The 22556-nt window shown below is 47.9% G+C and overlaps 2 protein-coding genes across 5 annotated transcripts in view; both read left to right on the forward strand.

Annotated features, from left to right (window-relative positions):
- ARHGAP39 (Rho GTPase activating protein 39) overlaps positions 1-14268 on the forward strand; it is a 105403-nt gene extending 91135 nt beyond the window's left edge. For 2 of the 3 annotated variants that reach the window (XM_058830033.1, XM_058830032.1), the window contains exons 6-11: positions 2448-2540; positions 6794-6867; positions 8033-8232; positions 9124-9215; positions 9302-9471; positions 10797-12953. In XM_058830033.1, the coding sequence (XP_058686016.1) occupies positions 2448-2540; positions 6794-6867; positions 8033-8232; positions 9124-9215; positions 9302-9471; positions 10797-10991 (824 nt within the window). In that variant the 3' untranslated portion in view covers positions 10992-12953. Of the gene's footprint in view, positions 1-2447; positions 2541-6793; positions 6868-8032; positions 8233-9123; positions 9216-9301; positions 9472-10796; positions 12954-13274 lie in introns of those variants that run through there. The other variant, XR_009276686.1, reaches the window with a different exon arrangement.
- A 2340-nt stretch (positions 14269-16608) lies between these two features.
- Positions 16609-21506, forward strand: LOC131575082 (leucine-rich repeat-containing protein 14-like). 2 transcript variants are annotated; one of them, XM_058830065.1, is made up of 5 exons: positions 16609-16670; positions 16711-17295; positions 17649-18692; positions 18789-19427; positions 20751-21506. In XM_058830065.1, exons 3-5 carry the CDS (start codon positions 18316-18318, stop codon positions 21322-21324), a joined length of 1590 nt encoding a protein of 529 aa, XP_058686048.1. In that variant the 5' UTR covers positions 16609-16670; positions 16711-17295; positions 17649-18315; the 3' UTR covers positions 21325-21506. The 2 variants fall into 2 exon arrangements, with proteins under 2 accessions (XP_058686048.1, XP_058686049.1); XM_058830066.1 differs by lacking the exons at positions 16609-16670; positions 16711-17295 and having other exon boundaries at positions 17633-18692.
- The last annotated feature ends 1050 nt before the right edge of the window (positions 21507-22556 follow it).

A 22556-nucleotide genomic window follows, 5' to 3' on the forward strand; every position in this document is an offset into this window, starting at 1 on the left:
CTTGTGGAAAGGTGGATTCTCATCCAAAATATCTCCTGGAGGTGCTCCTGTGGGGCCTTTCCCACCCTTCTCCTTCCCAGAAATCCAACAGGAGATCCAAGAGGAAATGAGCTTTGACACCTCTGTGGGATCAGTGTTGCCTCCACTCCTGGAGCTTCTCCCATCCCCTGAAGTTCTTTCCAACACAAACCATTCCCTGATTCCACGGTTTCACCATCATTCCCACCTCCAGATGTTCCTTCTCAAGTAGCTTTGGATCCAAAATCCCGTGATTCCATGGTTTCACCATCATTCCCACCTCCAGATGTTCCTTCTCAAGCAGAGGTTTTTTTGGATCCCAAAAAAACCCCCCATGTTGGGATGGAACCCAGAAGATTCCCATCTCCCGAGGTTTTTGGTCATGGCCGGAGAAGGAGACAGAAATCTGGGAAATGTGGGAATTTTAGGAGATCCTCTCCAGCCTTGGGATTGGTTGTCCCAAATCCTTCCCCATCTGGACATCCCCATGAGTTGACGCCACCTCCCAGTGGGTTGCGGATGAGGTGGGATTGAGAATCCAGGAAAATTTGGGATTTTGGATCCCAAATTTCTCACAGGGTTCCGAGGTGTCCTTCAGCTCCTGGGGGACACAAGGAGATGATCCCACCCCAGGTGGCCACGGAAGCTGGAGCGTTCCCGATGGGAATTCCCAGGAATGTTGGGATGAGTTGGGTTGGTCCCACCAGAGGTGTCAAAGTCATTTCCTGATGGATTCAGCGCTGAGGGAGAGGCTCCGCCCCCAACTCCTCCCCAGCCAATCAGAGCCCTTCCCTGGGAATTCCCGAATTCCATCCTCATTTTGAGTTTTCCGTGTTTTTTCCAGGGATTTCGTTGTCTTTGTGTTGATTGGTTTTGTTGTCGACGTTGATTTGTTTTAATTCGAATTTTCTATTCCATCTCATTTGGTTTAATTTGCATTTTCATTGTCATTTTAATTGGGTTTTTATTCACAATTTTTTATATTTTTTTCCTTTTATTTTCAGTTTTAAATATAATTTTTATTGTAATTTTCTTTTTATTTTCTTTATTTCTCTTTTTATTTCATTTTTACTTATTATTTTTCTATTTTTAATTTACATTTTAATTTTATATAATTTTTTATTTTGTCTTGCTTTTTTTGCTTTAATTGATTGACAATGAATCCTTAATTTTTATCTTTATTTTCTTTAATTATTGCTTTAATACTTATTTTATTTTTATCTCCATTTTTTATTCCTATTCCAATAAGTTTTTAAACTTTTCTGCATTTTTTAACCTTTGCTAACTGATTTTCATTTGACTTTATTTATAATTATTTCAATTTTAATTTTATGATATTTTATTTTAATTTTGCATTTTTATTGAACTTTTTTTTATTTTCATTTCCATTTCAACTCCATTTCAATGTTTTAATTCAATTTCATTTCAATGTTTTATTTTCATTTCCACTTTCATTGCCCTTCAATTTTTATTTCCATTTACATTTTTTCATTTTCCTTTAATTTCATTTCAATTATATGAAATTAATTTGATTTTATTTTAATTTCAATTTAAACTTCAATTTTTATTTTAATTAATTTCAAATTTATTTCAATTTTCCTTTTCATTTTATTTCAGTTTTATTTCAAATTCAATTTTCATTTGTTTTTATTTTAGTTTAATTTCAAATTTTTATTATAATTTCAATTTAATTTCAACTCAACTTCAATTTTAAGTTTTAATTCTAGTTTCATTTTATTCTCAAATTTCATTTAATTTCAATTTCCATTTCATTTCAAATTTGAATTTCAACTTCAATTTCATTCCAGTTTTTAAATTTTAATTTTACATCAATTCCTACTTCATATCAAATTTTAATTCCAAATTTAATTACAGTTTTCTAATTTTAATTTAATTTTTTTTATTTCAATTCCCATTTAATTTTAAATTTCAGTTTTAACTTCAACTTAATTTTTTTCAATTTCCATTTAAATTTCAATTTTTTTTTCTATTTAAATTGTAATTTCAATTTCAATTCTAATTTTAATTTTATTTTCAATTTCATTTAATTTTAATTTCAATTTTAATTTTAATTTTAATTGTATTTTCAATTTTATTTCAATTTAATCTCAATTTCATTTCAATTTAATTTTAATTTTATTTTCAATTTCATTTTAATTTAATTTTTATTTCAATTTTAATTTCAATTTAATTTCAATTTAATTTTGATTTGATTTTTAATTTCTTTTCAATTTAATTTTAATTTCAATTTAATTTTAATCTTTAATTTTAATCTTTAATTTAATTTCAATTTAATTTCAATTTAATTTTAATTTTAATTTTTTTTGGTTTTTTTTCATTTCAATGCCATTCCAATTCCGTGTCAATTCCCGTTGTTCTCCCGATCCCGGTGTCCGTTTCCCGCGGGAATTCCTGGTGTTTTTCCCCAGTTTCGCGGCACCTCCGGCACATCCTGGCAAGGACCAATCAGAAGAAACCCAAATTGCGAAAGAAACCAAAGCCCCAGAGCGAGGAGATCCCGGGTAGGGACCCGGAATTCCCGGAATTCCCGGAATTCCCAGAATTCCCAAGGGAGCCGAGGGATGGGAGAGGGACAGCAGGGATCGAGGGATGGGGGATTCATTAATTAATTGGGGTAATTAATAGGGGTGAGGTCGAGTTGGTGAAATGTATGTATTAATAACATTATTATTAATATTTTAAATATTAATATTATTATATATTAATATATTATTATATTTATGCTATATACTAATATATTATTAAAATATATAAATATTATATATTTAGATTATATATATTATATATTATAGTAATATAAAATATTTATATAAATATTATATATTTAGATTATATATAAATATTATCTATTATGGTAATATATAATATTGATTTATTAATATATTATTATATTTATATATTATTATAATATATAAATATTTTATATTTATATATTTATTATATATTGATATTATACTAATATACAATATTGATATATTAATATATAATACCAACATATTAATATATTATTGTATAATATTGATATATTGATGTATTAGATTAATATACTACTATAACATAATTATTAATATTAGTATAAATATTGGAATGAATATAATTAGTGTTAATATTAGTGTTATATTAATAATTAATAAAAATGTTGATGTTAGTGTTAATATTAATAAAAAATAGTCATACTAATAAATAAAAATGTAGGCATAATAAGCGTAATAATAATGATAATCATAATAGTAATAAATATTATTATTAATATGATAAATATTATTTTTAGAATTAATATCACTTTTTAAAATACTAATATTTTATTAATAATAAATCATAATATAGATAGTATTGATATAAGTATTAATAATAAATAGCAATATTAATAGATAATGTATGAGTAATAAGACTAACAGTAATCACAATAGCAATAAATATAATTGTTATTATTACTAGTAATAAATATTATCATTAATTTCAGCATTAGTATTAGTTTTAATACTAGAATTATTTTATTAATAACAAATCATAATATGGATGCTAGTACTAATATAGATATTAATTATAAATAGTAATAATAATAAACAATAATGGTAATAGTAATAGTTATCATAATAGTAATAACAATAATAATTTTATAATTTCATTATTTTTAGAATCATTATTATTTTTATTACATTGTAATTTGGAATTACACTTATATTGTAATTATAATTATATCTATAACTAATTACAGTTATATTTTCATTTCTAAGTGTATTCATATACTTATTATGTAATAATAATTAATATAATATAAAATAATATAGAAAAATAAGATAATTATCATATTACAATTATAATTATACAATAATTCTATAATTCATATAATTATATTTATAAATATTTTCTTATATACAGATAAAGTTATGATTATATAGTTATAATTAAAATATGTTATTAAATGCAGGTATATTATTACAGCAGTGTTATAATTAATAATATTTGGATATAATTAGTATCTATAATTTATAATCTCCTTAAATAGAATGTATAGGGATATGTTCTATAATATGTCAAATATATGGAGTTTATTGTATATTATTATTATTATTATTATTATTATTATTATTATTATTATTATTATTATTATTATTATTATTATATTTTGCAATTATTATTGTTATTATTTTATTAACACCATATTATTATATTATTATATAATAATGATGTAATCATTATTGTAATAATTGTATACTTCTAATATATAATTAATACCTCAATTAATGACGTATAATACAACTTATGTGTTATTAAATATCTAATATATATTTATTTTTCTAATTTCAAATACATAATTATAAATTATATATACTTTAATAGATACAGCATTATACACAATACTTTCAATATCTTTATTATTGTAGATATCGACTATGATACATTATGATGTAATTATAATATTTTAAATTACTATTATTATTAATATTATTAGAGTTAAAATAAGTTATTATATATTAATAATTACAATATTTGTAATGGTATTAATTATTTAAATTATTAATATATGTCATATATCTTTAACATTATATATAACATTATTACATTATTAATATATATTAATATATACAGTATTATTCATAAGGCATCGATTTAATGCTAATAATTAAAGAAAATAAATTTCATTGATTTTATCACATTACTTAAAATAATTAATAATATATATAGTTTATTAATATAATAATTTAATTATTACCTTTTTTCAATTAATACAATTAATGTAATTGAGAAAATTACCTAATATAAGTGACAATATTTATTGTTAATTATGATCTTCATAATGATATTAATTAAAAGTTATTAATAACGATTTATTAATACAATTTTTATAATTAATAAAATTTACTTAAAACTATGAATGTATATAAATATATATTTATATATTTTATATATGTATATATTATAACATAATTTTATTCTGCTTTATTATTAAAATTTGTTAATAATGATGAATAGTTAATATTATATATAACTAATAACATAATTTAATTATTAAAATTAATTAATATTTATTAATATTATTTATAAATACATCAATTTAATGCTAATAGTGAAAGAAAGTTAATTTAATTTTATTGCTATATCTGCCACTTTTGATTAGTATCATAATATACATAGTTTAATTAATGTAATTTATAATTATTTATTATAATTTACTATATAATAGAATTATGATTTATTATTTATTAATATTAATATAAAATGTAGTAGAATAATGTAAACATAAATTTAGAATTAATAAATTATTATATTTATTGTTATTTTATTATTATATTTATTATACATTTATAATTAATATTACTTTCTAATAATATTAATATAATATTATTTATTAATTTATTAATTATTATTTACAATTTATTAATTATTAATTGTTCAATTAATAGAATTCATTTAATTGAGAAAATCAATTCGGATTCCACCTTTGGGTTTTCCCGATGCCGGAAAATTCCGGCATCTCCATTGGGACTGAAGGAAATTTGGGATCCCTCTGATTCTGGGTGGATTTCCCGGGAATTCCCCCCGGAGCCGATCCCGGGTGGATCCATGAGGAGGAACCTCCAGGAGACACCAAGGATGGGCTTGGGGAATCTCCAGGAGACACCAAGGATGGGCTTGGGGAACCTCCAGGAGACACCAGGGATGGGCTTGGGGAACCTCCAGGAGACACCAAGGATGGGCTTGGGGAACCTCCAGGAGACACCAAGGATGGGCTTTGGGAGCCTGCAGGAGACACCAAGGATGGGCTTGGGGAACCTCCAGGAGACACCAAGGATGGGCTTGGGGAACCTCCAGGAGCTCTCGGTGGGGCTGGTCCTTCAAAAATTGGGATCGGATCCCATCAGATCCCATTAGATCCCATCGGATCCCATCAAACCCCGGGCACTTCCGGAGGTCGTTGATCCGTCTTCTCCTGCCTGGTCTCCTGGCAGGGATTTGGATCAGATGGTCCTCAAAGGTCCTTTCCCACCCCAACCATTCCATCGTTCCATGATTCCATGATTTGAGGCCACCTGGTGTTGAATGATCCAGAAGGTTCCACCAGGTCCCCAGGGCTTCCCTGGGAATGATCCAGAAGGTTCCACCAGGTCACCAGGGCTTCCCTGGGAATGATCCAGAAGGTTCCACCAGGTCCCCAGGGTAGTTAGGATGGTCCAAAAGGTCCAACCAGGTCCCAGAGCTTCTTCTAGGATGGTCCAGAAGGTTCCATCAGGTCCCCAGAGGTGTTGGGATGGTCAAGAAGGTTCCACCAGGTCCCCAGGGAATTTTCTGGGGTGATCCAGAAGGTTCCACCAGGCCCACAGAGCTCTGGGAATGATCTAGAAGGTTCCACCAGGTCCCCAAGGCATCTTCTGGAATGGTCCAGAAGGTCCCATCAAGTCTGCAGGGTTGTTGGGATAGGTGTCATCTCCTCATTGAAGGACATCAGGAAGAGGAGATGGGTTGAAGATAGAAGTGGTGGGATCTGGAGAAGATAGATGGGATGGGAGTGATGACCATGGCAGTGGTGGCCCCAAAAAACCACCCAAGATGAGGCCACCACAGAGCTACAGAGCTCCACGTTTGATGGTTCCTCCAAGGTTCTTGTGAGGTTTGAGGGGAACCTCGTCCTCCTCAAACCCCTTGGGAGTGGTGACAGGGATGGAGATGGAGCAGCACCATGGGAAAGGGACAGGACCTCTTCCAGGTCCTGGAGGTGACATCCCACCACCCAGCATGTCTTCTCTTGCAGGGGTTGCCATCAGCACTTATGCCAAGTACTGCTACAACAAACTCCAGAAGGCGGCGCTGACCGGGGCCAAGAAGGTACCAGAAAACGGGGTGGCCTTGGGAAGGGGTGGACAATGAGGTCATTTCCCACTGGGGTCATCCAGGAGCTTCTGGGATTGGGGAGGGGGCTGGAGGAGGGAGGGAGGTGGTGACACGTGGTGGCTGTGGTGAGGAGAACTTCTGGAGAACTCCTGGGGATCTTCTGGAGACCTGGAGAGCATATGGGAATCTTCTAAGGACCTTCTGGAGAACTTCTGGAACATGCCTTGAGAACTTCTTGTAGGGAGCTTCTGGAAAGCTTTTAAGGATCTTCTGGAGAACTTCCAAGAACTTTCTGGGAACCTTCTGGGAAATTTCTGGAAAGCTTGAAAGGACCTTCTGGACACCTCCTAAAACCTGTCTGGGGATTTTCTGGAGCACTTCTGAGAACTTTCTGAAGACTTTTGGAGATCTTCTGGAAATTTTCTGGAGAATTTCTGAGAACCTTGTGAAGACCTTTAGGGGACTTTTTGGGAACGTTCTGGAAACTTTTTAAGGACTTTCTGTGGGCCTTCAGAAGACATTCCATGGACGATCTGGGGATCTTCAGGAGATCTGGAAACTTTCTGGAGATCTTCTGGGAACTCTCTGAAGAACTTGTAGGGATCTTCTGGGAACCTTTTAAGGAACTGGAGAACTTCTGAGAGTCTTCTGGAGACCTTCTGAAGACCTTCTGGAAACCTTTAGGGGATTTTCTCAGTACATTCTGAAGACATCCCAGAGACCATCTGGTGATCTTCAGGAGACCTGCAAACTCTCTGGAGATCTCCTGGGAACTTTCTAAGGAACTTCTGGAGACCTTCTGGAAGCCCAGCGCCGATGTTGAGCTTTCCAGAAGCATCCCAGAGTCATGGCTTCTCCTCCTCCTGGCAAAATCCATCAGTAGAGATCCTCCAGCGTGGCCATGGTCCCACCAAGCTCCATGGGGCTGGATCCACTTCTGAATCAAGATGATGGATGGATGGATGGATGGATGGATGGATGGATGGATGGATGGATGGATGGATGGATGGACGGTGGAACCACCTTGACCGAGTTGCACAGAATATATCCATGGCTCCATCACCATCCCTATGAAGCTCAACCAGGGGGGTGGTGGGATTAAGTAGATCCCATCCCGGCCACCACGGAGGCCACTGGTGACCTCTGGTGTCTCCTACAGGGCCTGAAGAAGCCGAACATTGAGGAGATCCGTCATGCCAAGAACGCCGTCTTCAACCCGTCCATGTTCGGCAGCTCGCTGCAGGACATCGTGGCCATGCAGAAGGAACGGTACCCGGACCGGCAGCTGCCCTGGGTCCAGACCCGGCTCTCCGAGGAGGTCCTGGCACTCAACGGGGATCAGACTGAGGGCATCTTCAGGTAAAGCCACCCCAAGGAGGTCATGGAGACATCTCATGGAGGTGGCAAGCTGGAGGTTCTCCTAAGAATTGTCTCAAAATGGGGCAAATCTACATTTCTGGGTGTTCTTCTCCTCTGATGGGTCCTCTAAAGCCATGAAGGTTTCTTCATGGTGGCCACCAAAGTCATGGCAGGGTCTTGGTGGCACCACCCAGTAGGTCCCTCCAGCTTCTCCTTAGTCCAAGACCATGGTGGTTTCTCCACGGTGGCCACCAGAGTCATGGTGGGGTCTTGGTGGCACCAAGCTCCCAAACGGTTCCAACGCCATGGTGGCCACCAGTCATAGCGAGGTCTTAGTGGCCACCATCCACCGGATTCCCTCAACTTCTCCTTTCTCCAAGGCCATGGAGGTTTCTCTACGGTGGCTCCCAGAGCAGGGTCTTGATGGCACCATCCCGTGTCCCTCCAACTTCTCCTTGCTCCATGGGGGTTTCTCCACAGTGGCCACCAGAGTCATGGGGGGGTCTTGGTGTCACCAGCCAAGTGGGTCACTCCAATTTCTCCTTGCTCCAAGGCCATGGAGGTTTCTCCATAGTGACCACCACAGTCATGGCAAGGTCTTGGTGGCTCCGTCCAGTGGGTCCTTCCAGCTTCTCCTTGGTCCAAGACCATGGAGATTTCTCCACAGTGGCCACCATAGTCATGGTGGGGTCTTGGTGGCACCAAGCTCCCAAAATGGCTCCAAGGCCATGGAGATTTCTCACAGTGTCACCATCACCAGTTTCTCTTGGTGGCACCCACCAGCTCCATGCCCAGCTGAAGTCCCCTCCTGGTTCTCCTGAAACACCCAAAGCTGTTGAGCTGGGAGGTCCCCATTGGTCACCTGGCCACCAACACCTCTTCCCCCCACAGGGTCCCCGGTGACATTGACGAGGTCAACGCCCTCAAGCTGCAGGTGGACCAATGGAAGATCCCCACCGGCTTGGAGGACCCGCACGTTCCCGGTAGGACCTCGGGGCAATGTTTGGTGGGCCAGAACCTCCATCTAGAAGATCTCACATCTTCTCCTCTTCTTTGTGTCCTGTTCCAGCGTCGCTGCTGAAGCTCTGGTACCGTGAGCTGGAGGAGCCGCTGATCCCTCACGAGTTCTACGAGCAGTGCATCTCCCACTATGAGAACCCTGAGGCCGCCATCGCTGTTGTCCACTCCCTGCCCCGGATCAACAAAATGGTGCTGTGCTACCTCATCCGCTTCCTCCAGGTAGGAGCAGCACCTTCTGCTGGCCCAGCAGGTGACCACCAGGCCTGGTTCTTTCTCTTGAGGTGGTTTTGGGTTCTCCAAGGTCACCAAGAACCTGGCCAAGAACCAGGAGTTCCATCAATCCCATCACCTCCATCTTCTTCCTCCCACCCCATGAATTCATGGTCCTGGTGACCCGCCTGGTTCCTTCTCCTGAGGTGGTTTTGGGTTCTCCAAGGTCACCACTTGGTGAGCTGCCATCTCCCTCAAGAACCAGGAGTTCCACTAGTCCCATCACCTCCATCTTCCTCCTCCCACCCCATGAATTCATGGTCCAGTTGACCTTCGTGGTTCCTTCTGAGGTGGTTTTGGGTTCTCCAAGGTCACCATGTTGTGGCCAAGAACCAGGAGTTCCACCAATCCCATCACTTCCGTTTCCCTTCTACCACTCCATGAGCTCATGCCCCTGGTTGACCCTTCTGGTTTCTTCTGAGGTGGTTTTGGGTTCTCCAAGGCCACCATGTGGTGACCCCCATCTCCCTCAAGAACCAGGAATTCCACCAATCCCATCACCTCCATCTTTCTCCCCCCATCCAATGAGTTCATGCCCCAGTGACCTTCCTGGTTCCTTCTCCTGAGGTGGTTTTGGGTTCTCCAAGGCCACCACATGGGGAGCTCCCATCTCCCTCAAGAACCAGGAGTTCCACCAGTCCCATCACCTCCATCTTCCTCCTCCCACCCCATGAATTCATGGTCCTGTTGACCTTCCTGGTTCCTTCTGAGGTGATTTGGGGTTCTCCGAGGTCACCATGTGGTGGCCAAGAACCAGGAGTTCCACCAATCCCATCACTTCTGTCTCCCTTCTACCACTCCATGAGCTCATGACCCTGGTTGACCCGTCTGGTTTCTTCTGAGGTGGTTTTGGGTTCTCCAAGGACATGGTGACCCCAGTCTCCCGCAAGAACCAGGAGTTCCATGAGGTCCTTCCATTCATCTCCCACCAACCCCATCACCTCCACCCACTCCAGATGTTCATTCACCTGGTGTCCTCCTGTGTCCTTCTCGTGAGGTGGTTTTGGGTTCTCCAACTTCACCACATGGTGACTCCCATCCCCTCCAAGAACCAGGAGGTCCATGTGGTTCTTCCGTCCATCTCCCACCAATCCCATCACCTCCACCCACCCCAGCTGTTCATGGCCTCCTGGATGACCCTTCTGGTTTCTTCTCTTAAGGTGGTTTTGGGTTCTCCATGGTCGCCACATAGCGAAGAACCAGGTCCACATGGTCCTTCCACCCACCTCCCACCAGCTCCTTGACCTCCACCTTTCTCCTCCCACCACCTCTAGGTCTTCGTGCAGCCAGCCAACGTGGCCGTCACCAAGATGGACGTCAATAACCTGGCCATGGTGATGGCTCCCAACTGCCTGCGCTGCCAATCAGACGACCCGCGGATCATCTTCGAGAACACGCGCAAGGAGATGTCCTTCATCCGTGTCCTCATCCAGCACCTGGACACCAGCTTCATGGAGGGCGTCCTATAGCGGCCGCCACCGCGCTGTCCCCACCCCGCCACCGGCCCCCTGTCCCCTCCGAGGGTCAAAGTCCCCAGGTGGTGGCACCTATCTCCACCAAGAACCAGGAGGCCCAAGAGGTTCTCCAACTTCACCACGTGGTGAGCTCCGTCTCCACCAAAAACCAGGAGGCCCATGCAGTTCTTCGCCACGTGGTGAGCTCCATCTCCATCAAGAACTGGGAGGTCCGTGAGGTTCTTCAACTTTATCACGTGGTGAGCTCCATCTCCATCAAGAATCAGGAGGTTTGTGAGGTTCTTCAGCGCGTGGTGAGCTCCATCTCCATCACAAACCAGGAAGTCCATGCGGTTCTACACCGCCTGGTGAGCTCCATCTCCACCAAGAACTGGGATGTCAAGGAGGTTCTCCAACTTCTCTGGGTGGTGAGCTCCATCTCCAGCCAGACCTCATGGACAGAGGGCATCAAGCAATTGTCTCCATCCCTTCCTGCCCGGATGTGGGGATGAGGAGAAGTCCTTGAGGTCCATCCCAACCTTCTGGCCATGTCACTGCCTGGCTCTTCTCTGGGAGAGTCACGAGGAACATCCCGGCTCTGTGGGGGTCTCCAAGGGGTTGGGAAAGTGGGAGAAGTTCACCTGGACACCAGGGGACCACGGTGACAATTTTCCCCCACAGGGAAGAGACCTGAGAGGTCCCCATGGGAGAGGTGGCCCGAGGGGGTCATGGTGGCCAATTGTCCATCCTGGAGGAGATGGGTGGGCTGGATGTCCCCACATGTCACGATGTCCATCCCATCCCACACATGTTGGCATCACCAGGACCTGTCCCAGCACCCACTGGGTCCTTGTTGGACCTGTCCCAGGACCTCCAATCTGCTCCTGCTTCTTCTGGGCCAATCTTGGTGTCCATCATCAACTCCTGGACCCATCTTGAGGTCCATCATTTCCTTCTGGTCCTATAGGACCCATCTTGGGGTCCAGCATCTCCTCGTGGTCCTCCTGAGCCTATCTTGGAATCCATCATCAACTCCTGGACTGATCTTGGGGTCAAACATCTCCTACTCCTTCTGGGGGCCCATCTTGGAGTCCATCATCTCATCCTTATCCTCCTGAACCCATCTTAGTGTCCATCATCAGCTCCTGGAGCCATCCTGGAGTCCGTCTTCTCTTCCTGGTCCTCCAAGTCTCACCTTGGTGCCCATCTCCTCCAGGATCCATCCTGGTGTCCATCATCTCCTCCAGGACCCACGTGGTCACCCATCTCCACCTGGTCCTGCCCAGCCCACCTCAGTGTCCCCAGTGTCCTCCAGGACCCATCTTGGTGTCCCTGATCTCCTCCTGGACCCACCTTGGTGCCCCCCAACCTCCTCCAAGACCCACCTGAGCACCATCATCTGTTCCAGGTCCCACCTGAGCACCCCCAACTCCCTCCAGGTCCACCCAAATCTTCTCCAGGTCCCACCTTGGTGATCCCAGATCTTCCAGGACTCATCCTGGTGCACCCCCACCTCATCCAGATCCTCCAGATCCCACCTTGGTGTCCCCAAATCTCCACCAGGTCCCACCTTGGTGCCCCAACCTCCTCCAAGACCCACCTTGGTGCTCCTCAATCTTCTTCAGATCCTCCAGGTTTCACCTTGGTGCCCCCAACCTCCACCAGGTCCTTCAGGTCCCATCTTGGTGGCCCCACCACTTCCAGGTCCCACCTTGGTGCCCCCAAAGCTCCAGATCCTCCAGGACCCACCTGGGCACCATCACCTGCCCCAGGTCCCACCTGAGCACCCCCAATCTCCTCCAGGTCCCACCTTGGTGCTCCCAAATCTCCTCCAGCTCCCACATGTCCCACCCTGATGGACCCCAATCTCAACCAGGTTCCACCTTGGTGATCCCCAAATCTCCAGGTCCCACCTCGGTGGCCCCACCACTTCCAGGTCCCACCTTGGTGCTCCCAAATCTCCTCCAGGTCCCACCTTGGTGACCCCAGATCTCCACCAGGACCCACCTTGGTGATCCCAGATCTCCCCCAGGTCCCACCTTGGTGACCCCAAATCTCCACCAGCTCCTCCATGTCCCACCCTGATGGACCCCAATCTCCTCCAGGTCCCACCTTGGTGACCCCAGATCTCCAGGTCTCAACTTGGTGACCCCAAATCTCCTTCAGGTCCCACCTTGGTGACCCCAAATCTCCTCCCAGGTCCCACCTTGGTGACCCCAAATCTCCTCCAGGTCCCACCTTGGTGACCCCCAATGTCCATCAGGTTCCACCTTGGTGCGCCCCCTAAATCTCCTCCAGGTCCCACCTTGGTGACCCCAAATCTCCTCCAGGTCCCCCAAAATGGAGAAGTCCCCAAGGCCAGGAGGGTCTCATTGGTGGGGGGTCCCCAAAATGGGGTCCCATGGGTGGGAGGTCCCCAAAATGAAGAGGGCCCCATCATGGGGGGGGTTCCCCAAGATCATGGGGGGTCCCATGGAGCGGGTCCCCAAAATGAGGATGGTCCCCAAAGCGGGAGGAGATCCCAAAGTAGGAGAACCCATGGGGGGGTTCCCAAGATCCTGGGAGGGTCCCCAAGGTGGGGGAGAGGGTCCCATGGGTGGGGTCCCCAAAGTGAGGGGTCCCACAGTGGGGAGGTCCCCAAGGTCCTGGAAGGGTCCCCAAATTGGGGTGGGGTCCCATGGAGGGGTTCCCAAGGTGAGACCCCAAATTGGGGTGGGAGGGGTCCCCAAGGTCCTGAAAGGGTCCCCAAAGTGGGAGGGGATCCCCAAAATGGGGAGATCCCAAAGTTGGGGGGGGTCCCATGGAGGGGTCCCCAAGGTGAGACCCCAAATTGGGGTGGGGGGGATCCCCAAGGTCCTGGAAGGGTCCCCAAAGTTGGGGGGGAGCCCCATGGAGGGGTTCTCAAGGTTGGGACCGACCCCAAATTGGGGGTGGGGATCCCCAGATTGCTGTGGGGTCCCCAAGGTCCTGGAAGGGTCCCCAAAGTTGGGTGGGGTCCCATGGAGGGGTCCCCAAGGTTGGGACCGACCCCAAATTTGGGGGGGGGTCCCCAAATTGGGGTGTGGGGGTCCCCAAACTGGGGGTGGTGGGGACAACCCAGCGCTACCTCCCAGCTCTGCTCACTGCCAGGGGACCCCTCCTTTTCCTCCTCTTCCTCTGCTTAATTAATTTTTAATGAATTAATCATTAATTCCCCGTTCATTAATTTTCAAATCATTTCCTCTCCTTTTTTTTTTTTTTTTTCCGGCGGATTTTTTTTTTTCTCCGTTTGTTTGTTTCGGTTTTTTTTTTTTTTTTTAAAGCCTCGAGGTTTTTATTTATTGTTATTAAAAAAAAAAAGAAAAAAAAAAAAACGAGTGGAAGAAAAAAAAAAATCCGAATTAAAGGGACGGACCCGCCTCTCCCTCCCCGGGATTTTCCCAGGATTCCTCCCAATTCCCGGGAATTTCTTCGGGAATTTTCCTCCCCTACCCCCTCCCCCACCCAGAGGGGGGGGTTGGATTTTGGGGTCCCCCCCCAGGGGCCGCCGAATTCTGTATTTGGGGGGGGGCTCTGGACCCCCCTCGCGTGTGAATAAAGCTCCGTATGGAAAGCGCTGCTTGTTCCTGGTGCCTTTGGAGCGGGAATTTGGGATGGGAATCGGGAATCTGGGATGGGAATGGGGAATCTGGGATGGGAATGGGGAATTTGGGATTCCCAAATGTCCCCAAGCTGTCGCTGGGGCCGTGCTTCCCCCGGTGCTCACCGTTGCCGGATCCGGTTCCGCCCGGAGCGTTTTTAGCGTCGCACCAAGCGAAGCGGTGCCCGCGCATTCCGATCCCCCGAGCCGCCGCTTCCGGGTCGCGCCGTTATCGCGACAGGGCGGGGCCCGGCGGGGTCGCGACTGAAAAGCCGCGAGTGTTTTTATTACCTGGATCAGCAGGGGCAGTGAGGGGTTTCTATAGGGGAACCTATAGGGGAAACCGCAAAATGGCCTGGCCCATCCCGAGCTCCCCTAAAATCCCACAGGGAACCCCTAAACCAGCCCAGGGACCCTCCCCATCTCCAGCGCCCCAAAACATCCCAGAGATCGCTCCAGGACCCCAAAACCATCCCAGAGATTGCCCCAGGAGCCCCAAAACATCCCAGAGATTGCCCCAGGAACCCCAAAACCATCCCGGAGATTGCCCCAGGACCCCCAAAACCATCCCGGAGATTGCCCCAGGACCCCTAAAATCATCCCAGAGATTGCCCCAGGACCCCTAAAATCATCCCAGAGATTGCCCCAGGACCCCCAAAACATCCCAGAGATTGCCCCAGGAACCCCAAAACATCCCGGAGATTGCCCCAGGAACCCCAAAACCATCCCGGAGATTGCCCCAGGACCCCTAAAATCATCCCAGAATTGCCCCAGGATCCCTAAAATCATCCCAGAGATCGCCCCAGGAGCCCCAAAACCATCCCAGAGGTCGCCCCAGGACCCCAAAACCATCCCAGAATTGCCCCAGGACCCCCAAAACATCCCAGAGATTGCCCCAAAACCCCCAAAACCATCCGAGATTGCCCCAGGACCCACAAAACCATCCGAGAGCCCCTCAAAACCACCCCAAGCACCGCCCAAGCCCCCCTCAACCAACCCCTGAGAATTCCCCTCAGGGATTCCCCTCAGAACTTCTCCCTTTCTCCCCTCAGAGATAAATTCCCCTCGCGGCCCCTCAGGAGGACATGGCGGGGTTTCCACCGGATTCCCATAGGAATTCCGCTTCCCAGCGCCTCAGCGGCGCCCTCAGATCCCGGTGCCGCTCCGTGGCCTCGGGATCGGGATCGGGACCGGGATCCGGGATCGGGACCGGGATCCGGGATGGGGAACCGAGGGAAGCTCGGGTGGGACCCCGAGGCCGCCTCAGAGCGAACCTCCCGCTCCGGCCGCGCGCTAGCCAATAGGAAGGCAAGGATTCATGATTGACAGCAAAATCGCCCAATGAGTGCCGGAATGCCGCGAAGGGCCCGCCTACGCACCGAAAGCCAATGAGACGCTAGAATGACCTTTGACAGACAGCTGCATGAGCCAATAACAATGCGAGGACCCGCCCTTAGGGTGGATCTCGCTCGCTGATTGGCGAAAACCGCGCGTATAGCCGAAGGTGGAGCTTCCGTACGGGCAGGGGCGGGCGGGGGCTGCGGGCAGGCCGTGAGTGGGGGACGCCATGTTGGGGGGGGCGCCGGGGCCGGTTTGGGGGTTCGGGGGGGTCCCTGGGGCGGTTCGGGAGATTGGGGGGAGCCTGTGGAAGTTTCGGGGGGCTGGGGGCGCTCCTTGGGTGGCTTTAGGGGGGTTGGGGAGGGGTCCCGGGTTGCATTGGGAAGGATGGGAAGGACCCCGTGGGTGGGACCGGCTGGATTGGGGGTCCAGGGGGGTCCCTGAGGTGATTTGGGGGGGCTGGGGGGACCTCAGGGGAGGAGGGGCTGATTTGGGGGGGAGGGGGGCTCCCTGAGGAGGAGGGGGTGGGGTTTGGGAATCCTGGGTCTGGTTTAGGGGAATCCCTTGGGTGGGTTTGGGGGGCAGCGGGAGGGGTCTCTGGGTTGGTTTAGGGGGATTTGGGGAGACCCGGGACTGGTTTGGGGGTCTCTGGGTTGGTTTTGGGGTCCCTGGGTTGGTTTTGGGGTCCCTGGGTTTGTATTGTGGATTCCTGCAGTGATTTGAAGGTCCCTGGATGGGTTTAGGGGTCTCTGGACCTGTTTTTGGGTCCCTGGACAGGTTTAGGGGGCTCTAGGCCAGTTTTGGGGTCCCTGGACTGGTTTGGGGTCTGTGAACTGGTTTTGGGGTTCCTAGACTGGTTTAGGGAACGCTGGGATGGTTTTAGGGTGTCCCTGGAGTAATTTTGGGGTTTCTGGACTCATTTAGGCAGGTTTGAGGGACCCCTGGACTGCTTTAAGGGGCTCTGGGCTGATTTTGGGGTCACTGAATGGGTTTGGGAAATCCCCAGAGTGATTTTGGGGTCCCTGAACTGCTTTCAGGTGTCCTTGGACTGGTTTGGGGGTCCCCGGAGTGAGTTTGGGGTGTCCCTTGACTGGTTTGGGGGAGTTTTGGGGTCCCTGGACTCGTTTGGAGGTCCCTGGACTGATCTGGGGTGTCCCTGAGTGGGTTGAAGAGTTTTGGGGGGAGGTCCCTGGGGTGATTTTGGGGTCCCTGGATTGGTTTGAGAGACGCTAAACTGGTTTAAGGGGTCGCTGGACTGGTTTTGGGGGATCCTTGGACTGGTTTAGGGGGATCCCTGGACTGTATTAGGGGGTTGCTGGAGTGATTTAGGGGAATTCCTGGATTGGTGTGAGGTGGTTTTATGTCGTTCTAATTGGGAACGGCGGAAAGAACTCTCAAGGGAGTCAGAACAAGAGAGAATCTCTAGTTTATTGTTACAGTTATGTTATATAGACTAGTTCGTGGAAAGTACAGAAAGGAAACTTTTATTGGTTAGTAAAGTGCTACATTACCATCATTGGTCAGTGGGGTTCACCACCCCCTGACCTTCTCCTGCAAGGAAAACACGGGAACAGACAAACAGCACCTGTGGGCTGTTTTCTGTCTTTGAGGATTGTTTTGAATTCTCCCATGAATTTCCCAGGCTAGCTTCTCAGGCAGGGCTGACAGGCCATGGGGCCTGCAGCTTGCTCTAAAGCTAGCTTCCATAGTTTTAGGGTCTCTGGACTGATTTTGGGGTCCCTGGACTGGTTGGGAGCTCCTTGGGTGGATTTGGGAGGTCCCTGGAGTGATTTAGGGGAGTCCCTGGATCAGTTTGGGGGTCTCTGGTCTGGTTTTGGGGTCCCTGGACTGGTTTGGAGCTCCCTGGGTGGATTTGGGAGGTCCCTGGAGTGATTTAGGGGAGTCCCTGGATCAGTTTGGGGGTCTCTGGTCTGGTTTTGGGGTCCCTGGACTGGTTTGGAGCTCCCTGGGTGGATTTGGGAGGTCCCTGGAGTGATTTAGGGGAGTCCCTGGATCAGTTTGGGGGTCTCTGGACCGGTTTTGGGGTCCCTGGGCTTGTTTGGAGGTCCCTGGAGTGATTTAGGGGAGTCCCTGGATTGGTTTGGGGGTCTCTGGACCGGTTTTGGGGTCCCTGGTCTGGTTTGGGGAGGTCTGGGGGATCCCTGGAGTGGTCTGGGGTCCCTGGGCAGGTTTTGGGGTCCCTGGCTGAGGTCAGGGCTCTTTTGGGGGTGCTACAGGACCCAAATTTTTGGGAAATCTCCACTCAGACTCCCCCGCACAACAAACACCCGCTTTGCCTCCCTTCCCCCACCCCGTTTCTCTCACAGGTTCCATTTCCGGCGGGAAATCCCTGGATTAGGGAAACATTCCCGGAATTCCACCATGGCACCCTCACGCAGCCGCTCCTCCACCCAAATCCCACCCTGCATTCCCAAGCGCCAACTCCCGCCGGGATATTCCGATTCCCTCCTTTTCCTCTGCGCCCGCCGCATCGTCGCCCACCACCCCCTTCCCATCCTTCCCGCCCTTCCCGCCCACCTCTATCCCATCCTTTTCCAAGCGGCATTTCTGGATGGGAGACCCCTGGTCCTGCGGGATTTGGTGGCTGCTTGGCCTTTCCCGGTGCTCAACTTCCAGCGGCTGGTGGGGCGCCGGGAGCTGCTCCGGGATCATCCCTGCAAGCTCTGCGTCCAGGCCGTCATCCTGGCCGTGGTGGCGCAGCTCCGGCGGGAGCTGGAAGAGCCCGACCGCGATTCCAGGTGGGTTTTGGGAATTCCGGGATGGCCGCGACCTCCGCTCTTCCAAGTCCTTCATTTCCTCTGCCCTTTTTCACCGTTTCTTCCCATTTTTCCCAGCGGGTGCCGCCTGCGGGTGCTGGACGTGACGGGAGTTCCGGACGATCCGGCCGGCCGCGCTCCGGACGGGATGAGCGTCTGGTCCGGCACCGTGGCTTTGGCCAAGGCTTGCGTGGAGGTTTCCAAGCACCAGCGGGAATTCCAGAGGCGCGGATCCAAGCGGCACAAAGGCCGCTCCGGAGCCGCCACGGCCGCAGCCGCTCCGCAGCCCCCGGGCGTCGACGTCCACGCCGACCTGTTCGTCAACGGAACGTCCTACGGGATCCTGCGCGACGCGCTCCAGACCGGAGCCGCCAGCCCGCTGCGCCTCAAGTGCCGCGAATTCCAAGCGGAAAAGCTCTCCCTGGCCGGGATCGTGAGCCTGCTGGAATCTTTGGATCCTTCCTGCGTGCGGAGGGTGGATCTGCGCTTCCGGAATTTGGGATTGACCGGGCTCTCGGTGATCCTGCCGCATCTCTCGCGCTTCCCGGAGCTGCGCAGCCTCAAGCTCCAGTACAGCAACGTGGACGTGCGGCGCCCGACGCCAGAATCGGCCATCGGGATCCGGTGCCTGGCCGGGCAGCTGGGAATGCTGCCCAGCCTCCGGGAGCTCAACCTGGGATCCTCCCGGCTCTCCGGGAATCTGCGCCAGATCCTCTGGTGAGTTTCCCCGCCCAGCGGGGCCTGGCCGGGCCCTTCCCGCGCTCCGGGGGGATTCCCAAGGGTTGGGGATCTTGGGGGTCTTTTCCAGCCTGAGGGATCCCTGTGCTTCCAGGATTTCATTATCCCCGTGTTCCCATCATTCCGTTTTCCCAATAGTTCATGACTCAACGATTCCATTGCCCCGTAAATTCCTGATCCCAGAATTCCTTAATTCCAAGGTTCCCAAAGGCTGCACTCAATGGCCTTGAAGGTCTTTTCCCGCCTGAATGATCCATTGGTTCCAGGAATTCATTATCCCAACGTTCCCATGATTCCGTTATCCCAGTATTTCATGACTCAGTGATTTCATTGTCCCATAATTCCGTGATGCCACAATTGCAGGAATCTCAAAGCTTTGGCTCCGTGGTCTTGGAAGTCTTTCCCAACCTGAGTGATCCTGTGATTCCAGGATTTCATTATCCCCATGTTCCCAGGATCCCGTGATTCTCTTATCCCAACACCTCATGACTCAGTGATTCTGTTATCCCATAAATTCCTGATCCCAGAATTCCGTAATTCCAAGGTTCCCAAAGGTTGGACTCAATGGTCCTGAAGGTCTTTTCCCGCCTGAATGATCCACTGGTTCCAGAAATTCTTTATCCCAATGTTCCCATGATTCCGTTTTCCCAATAATTTATCATTCAATGATTCCGTCATCCCATAATTCCACGATCCCAAAATTCCTTCATTCCAGGATTCCCAAAGGTTGGATTTGATCCTCTTGAAGCCTTTTCCAACTTTAATGGATTCATGGTCCCACAATTCCATGATCCCATAATTCCATGACTCCCTGATCCCAGAATCCCAATATCCTATGATTCCATAATTCCAGAACTCCGTGATCCCAACACCCCACAATTCCACAATTCCCTGCCTCCACGATCCCATCATTCCATGATTCTTAAAGGTAAAACTCAATGGTCCTGGAAACCTTTCCTGAATCGTTCCACAATTCCATGATTTGATTCCACAATTCCATGATTCCTTGATCCCACAATTCCATGATTCTCAAACCTTGAACTCAATGTTCTTGGAGCTCTTTCCCAACTTCATCCATTCCACAATTCCATGATTCGATTCCACAGTTCCATGATTTGATCCCACAATTCCTTGATTCTCAAACCTTGATGTTCTTGGAGACCTTTCCCAACCTCAGCCATCCCCCGATTCCACGGATGCAATCCCAGCTCTCGTTCCCCGCCTTTCCCCCGTGAATCCCAACATTCCCAGCTGCCACAAATCCTCCCTCTGGCCTCACCTCTCCCTTTTCCCTCCCGCCAGCGACCTCCAGGCTCCGTTGGAAAGCTTGGAATTGGCCTTCTGCTCCCTCGTTCCCGCCGACCTCGCCTTCCTCTCCCAAAGCTTCCACGCTCCCGCCCTCAAAAGGTTGGATCTGAGCGGCCACGACTTCTCCCAAGGCCTCCTGGAGCCGCTCCGGCTGCTCCTGGAGGAAACCTCGGCCTCGCTGCTGCACCTGGATCTCATGGAATGCCGCATGGCCGACTCCCACCTGGACGCGCTGCTCCCGACGCTCCGGCGCTGCTCCCGCCTGCGCTTCCTGGGACTCTACGGCAATTCCCTGTCCACGGCCGCGCTCAAGGATCTGCTCCAGAAAACCCTGGAGCTGCCCGATCTCCACCTGGTCGTGTATCCCTTCCCCGTCGATTGCTACAAGCCGGAGCCTCCGCGCCGAGTCCCGGGATCCCGACGGATTTACGAGGAACCCATGGATGGGGAACGGTTGGCGGCGGCCACCGCGGAGATTTCCCAGCTGTTGGCGAATTCCGGGAGAACCGACCTCGTCTGGACTTACAATCCCTACGGCCACGGAGCCCTGGACTACTTCTCCTTGTGACTCGGGAAATGCTCGGAGCCTCCATCGCGGAAAAGCGCCGCCTCTTCCTTCCCAAAATCCAGGCATTTTCTGCCTCATCCTGGTGCTTTTCCGCCTCATTCCAGTGTTTTTTCCCTTTATTTCGGTGCTTTTCTGCCTGATTTCAGTATTTTTCCAGCTCATCCCACTGTTTTTCGGCCCCATCCCGAGATTTTTCCCCGATTTCTTTGCTTTTCTGCCATGTTTTGAGGGTTTTTTTCCACCCCATCCCGATAGTTTTCCCCTCATCCCAATATTTTTCCCCTCATTCTGGTATTTTTCCTCCCATTCCATATTTTTTCCAGCCCATCCTGGTGTTTTTCTAGGCCGTCCCTGTATTTTTTCTGCCTCATCCCGGTATTTTTCCACCCCGTTTCATTATTTTTCCAGCCCATCCTGGTGTTTTTCCGTCAGGATTGGCTTTGTATGGCCAAATTCCAGGAGGCTCCGGGGCTGGATTCCATGGGAAGCTGCCGGAAGCTTCTCCCGTGTCTAGCCGATGCCATCCGGAATGGCGGCGATGCCTCTGGAATAAGAGTTAGGTCAGAAGAAACCAATCATGGCACAGATGGATTTCTGAAGCAGGAATTTTGGAGCTGAACAATTCCGGAGATGACTCCAAGGTGCTGGAGTGAAAATTCCCAAAATTCCGTGGTGCATCCAACGGGAAGTTCATCCTAGAGCTGGATCCTGGCAGGGAGCTGCGGATCCATGGAAAAAGGAGCAGATTCCTTGGAGGAGTCCCACGGAGGAAAAAAACCTTTGGAGCAGGATATTCCCAAAGGATTGACCCCTTGGAAAAGTCCACGAGGAATTGTCTTCCACAGGAATGACAAGTTGGAGAAATCCACAGTAAACTCTTGCCGTGGGATGGATTTGCGTTGGCAAAATAATGGAAAACTCTTTCCCATGGTGGAGAAATCCATGGAAATCTTGCTGTGGGATGAATTCACGTCAGAAAAATCCATGGAAAACTCCCCTGGGACGGCCCCGGCTCCCAGCACTGCTGGAGGGATTGAGGGAAAGCCGGGAAGGAGGGAATTGGGGGAGGGAAAAGTTAGATTTGGGGTCTTGTTATCCTGCTCTGATTTCGTTGGAAATAAACTCATCGTATCCCAAATCCTGAGTCTGTTGTGCCCGGATGGATTTCTGGAGGGATTTCTTCCAATCCTTATCCCAGTCCATAAATCCTCCATTATTTCCTTCATTTCCAC

Source organism: Poecile atricapillus, chromosome 2 (assembly GCF_030490865.1).
Source record: "Poecile atricapillus isolate bPoeAtr1 chromosome 2, bPoeAtr1.hap1, whole genome shotgun sequence".
NCBI lineage: Eukaryota > Metazoa > Chordata > Aves > Passeriformes > Paridae > Poecile > Poecile atricapillus.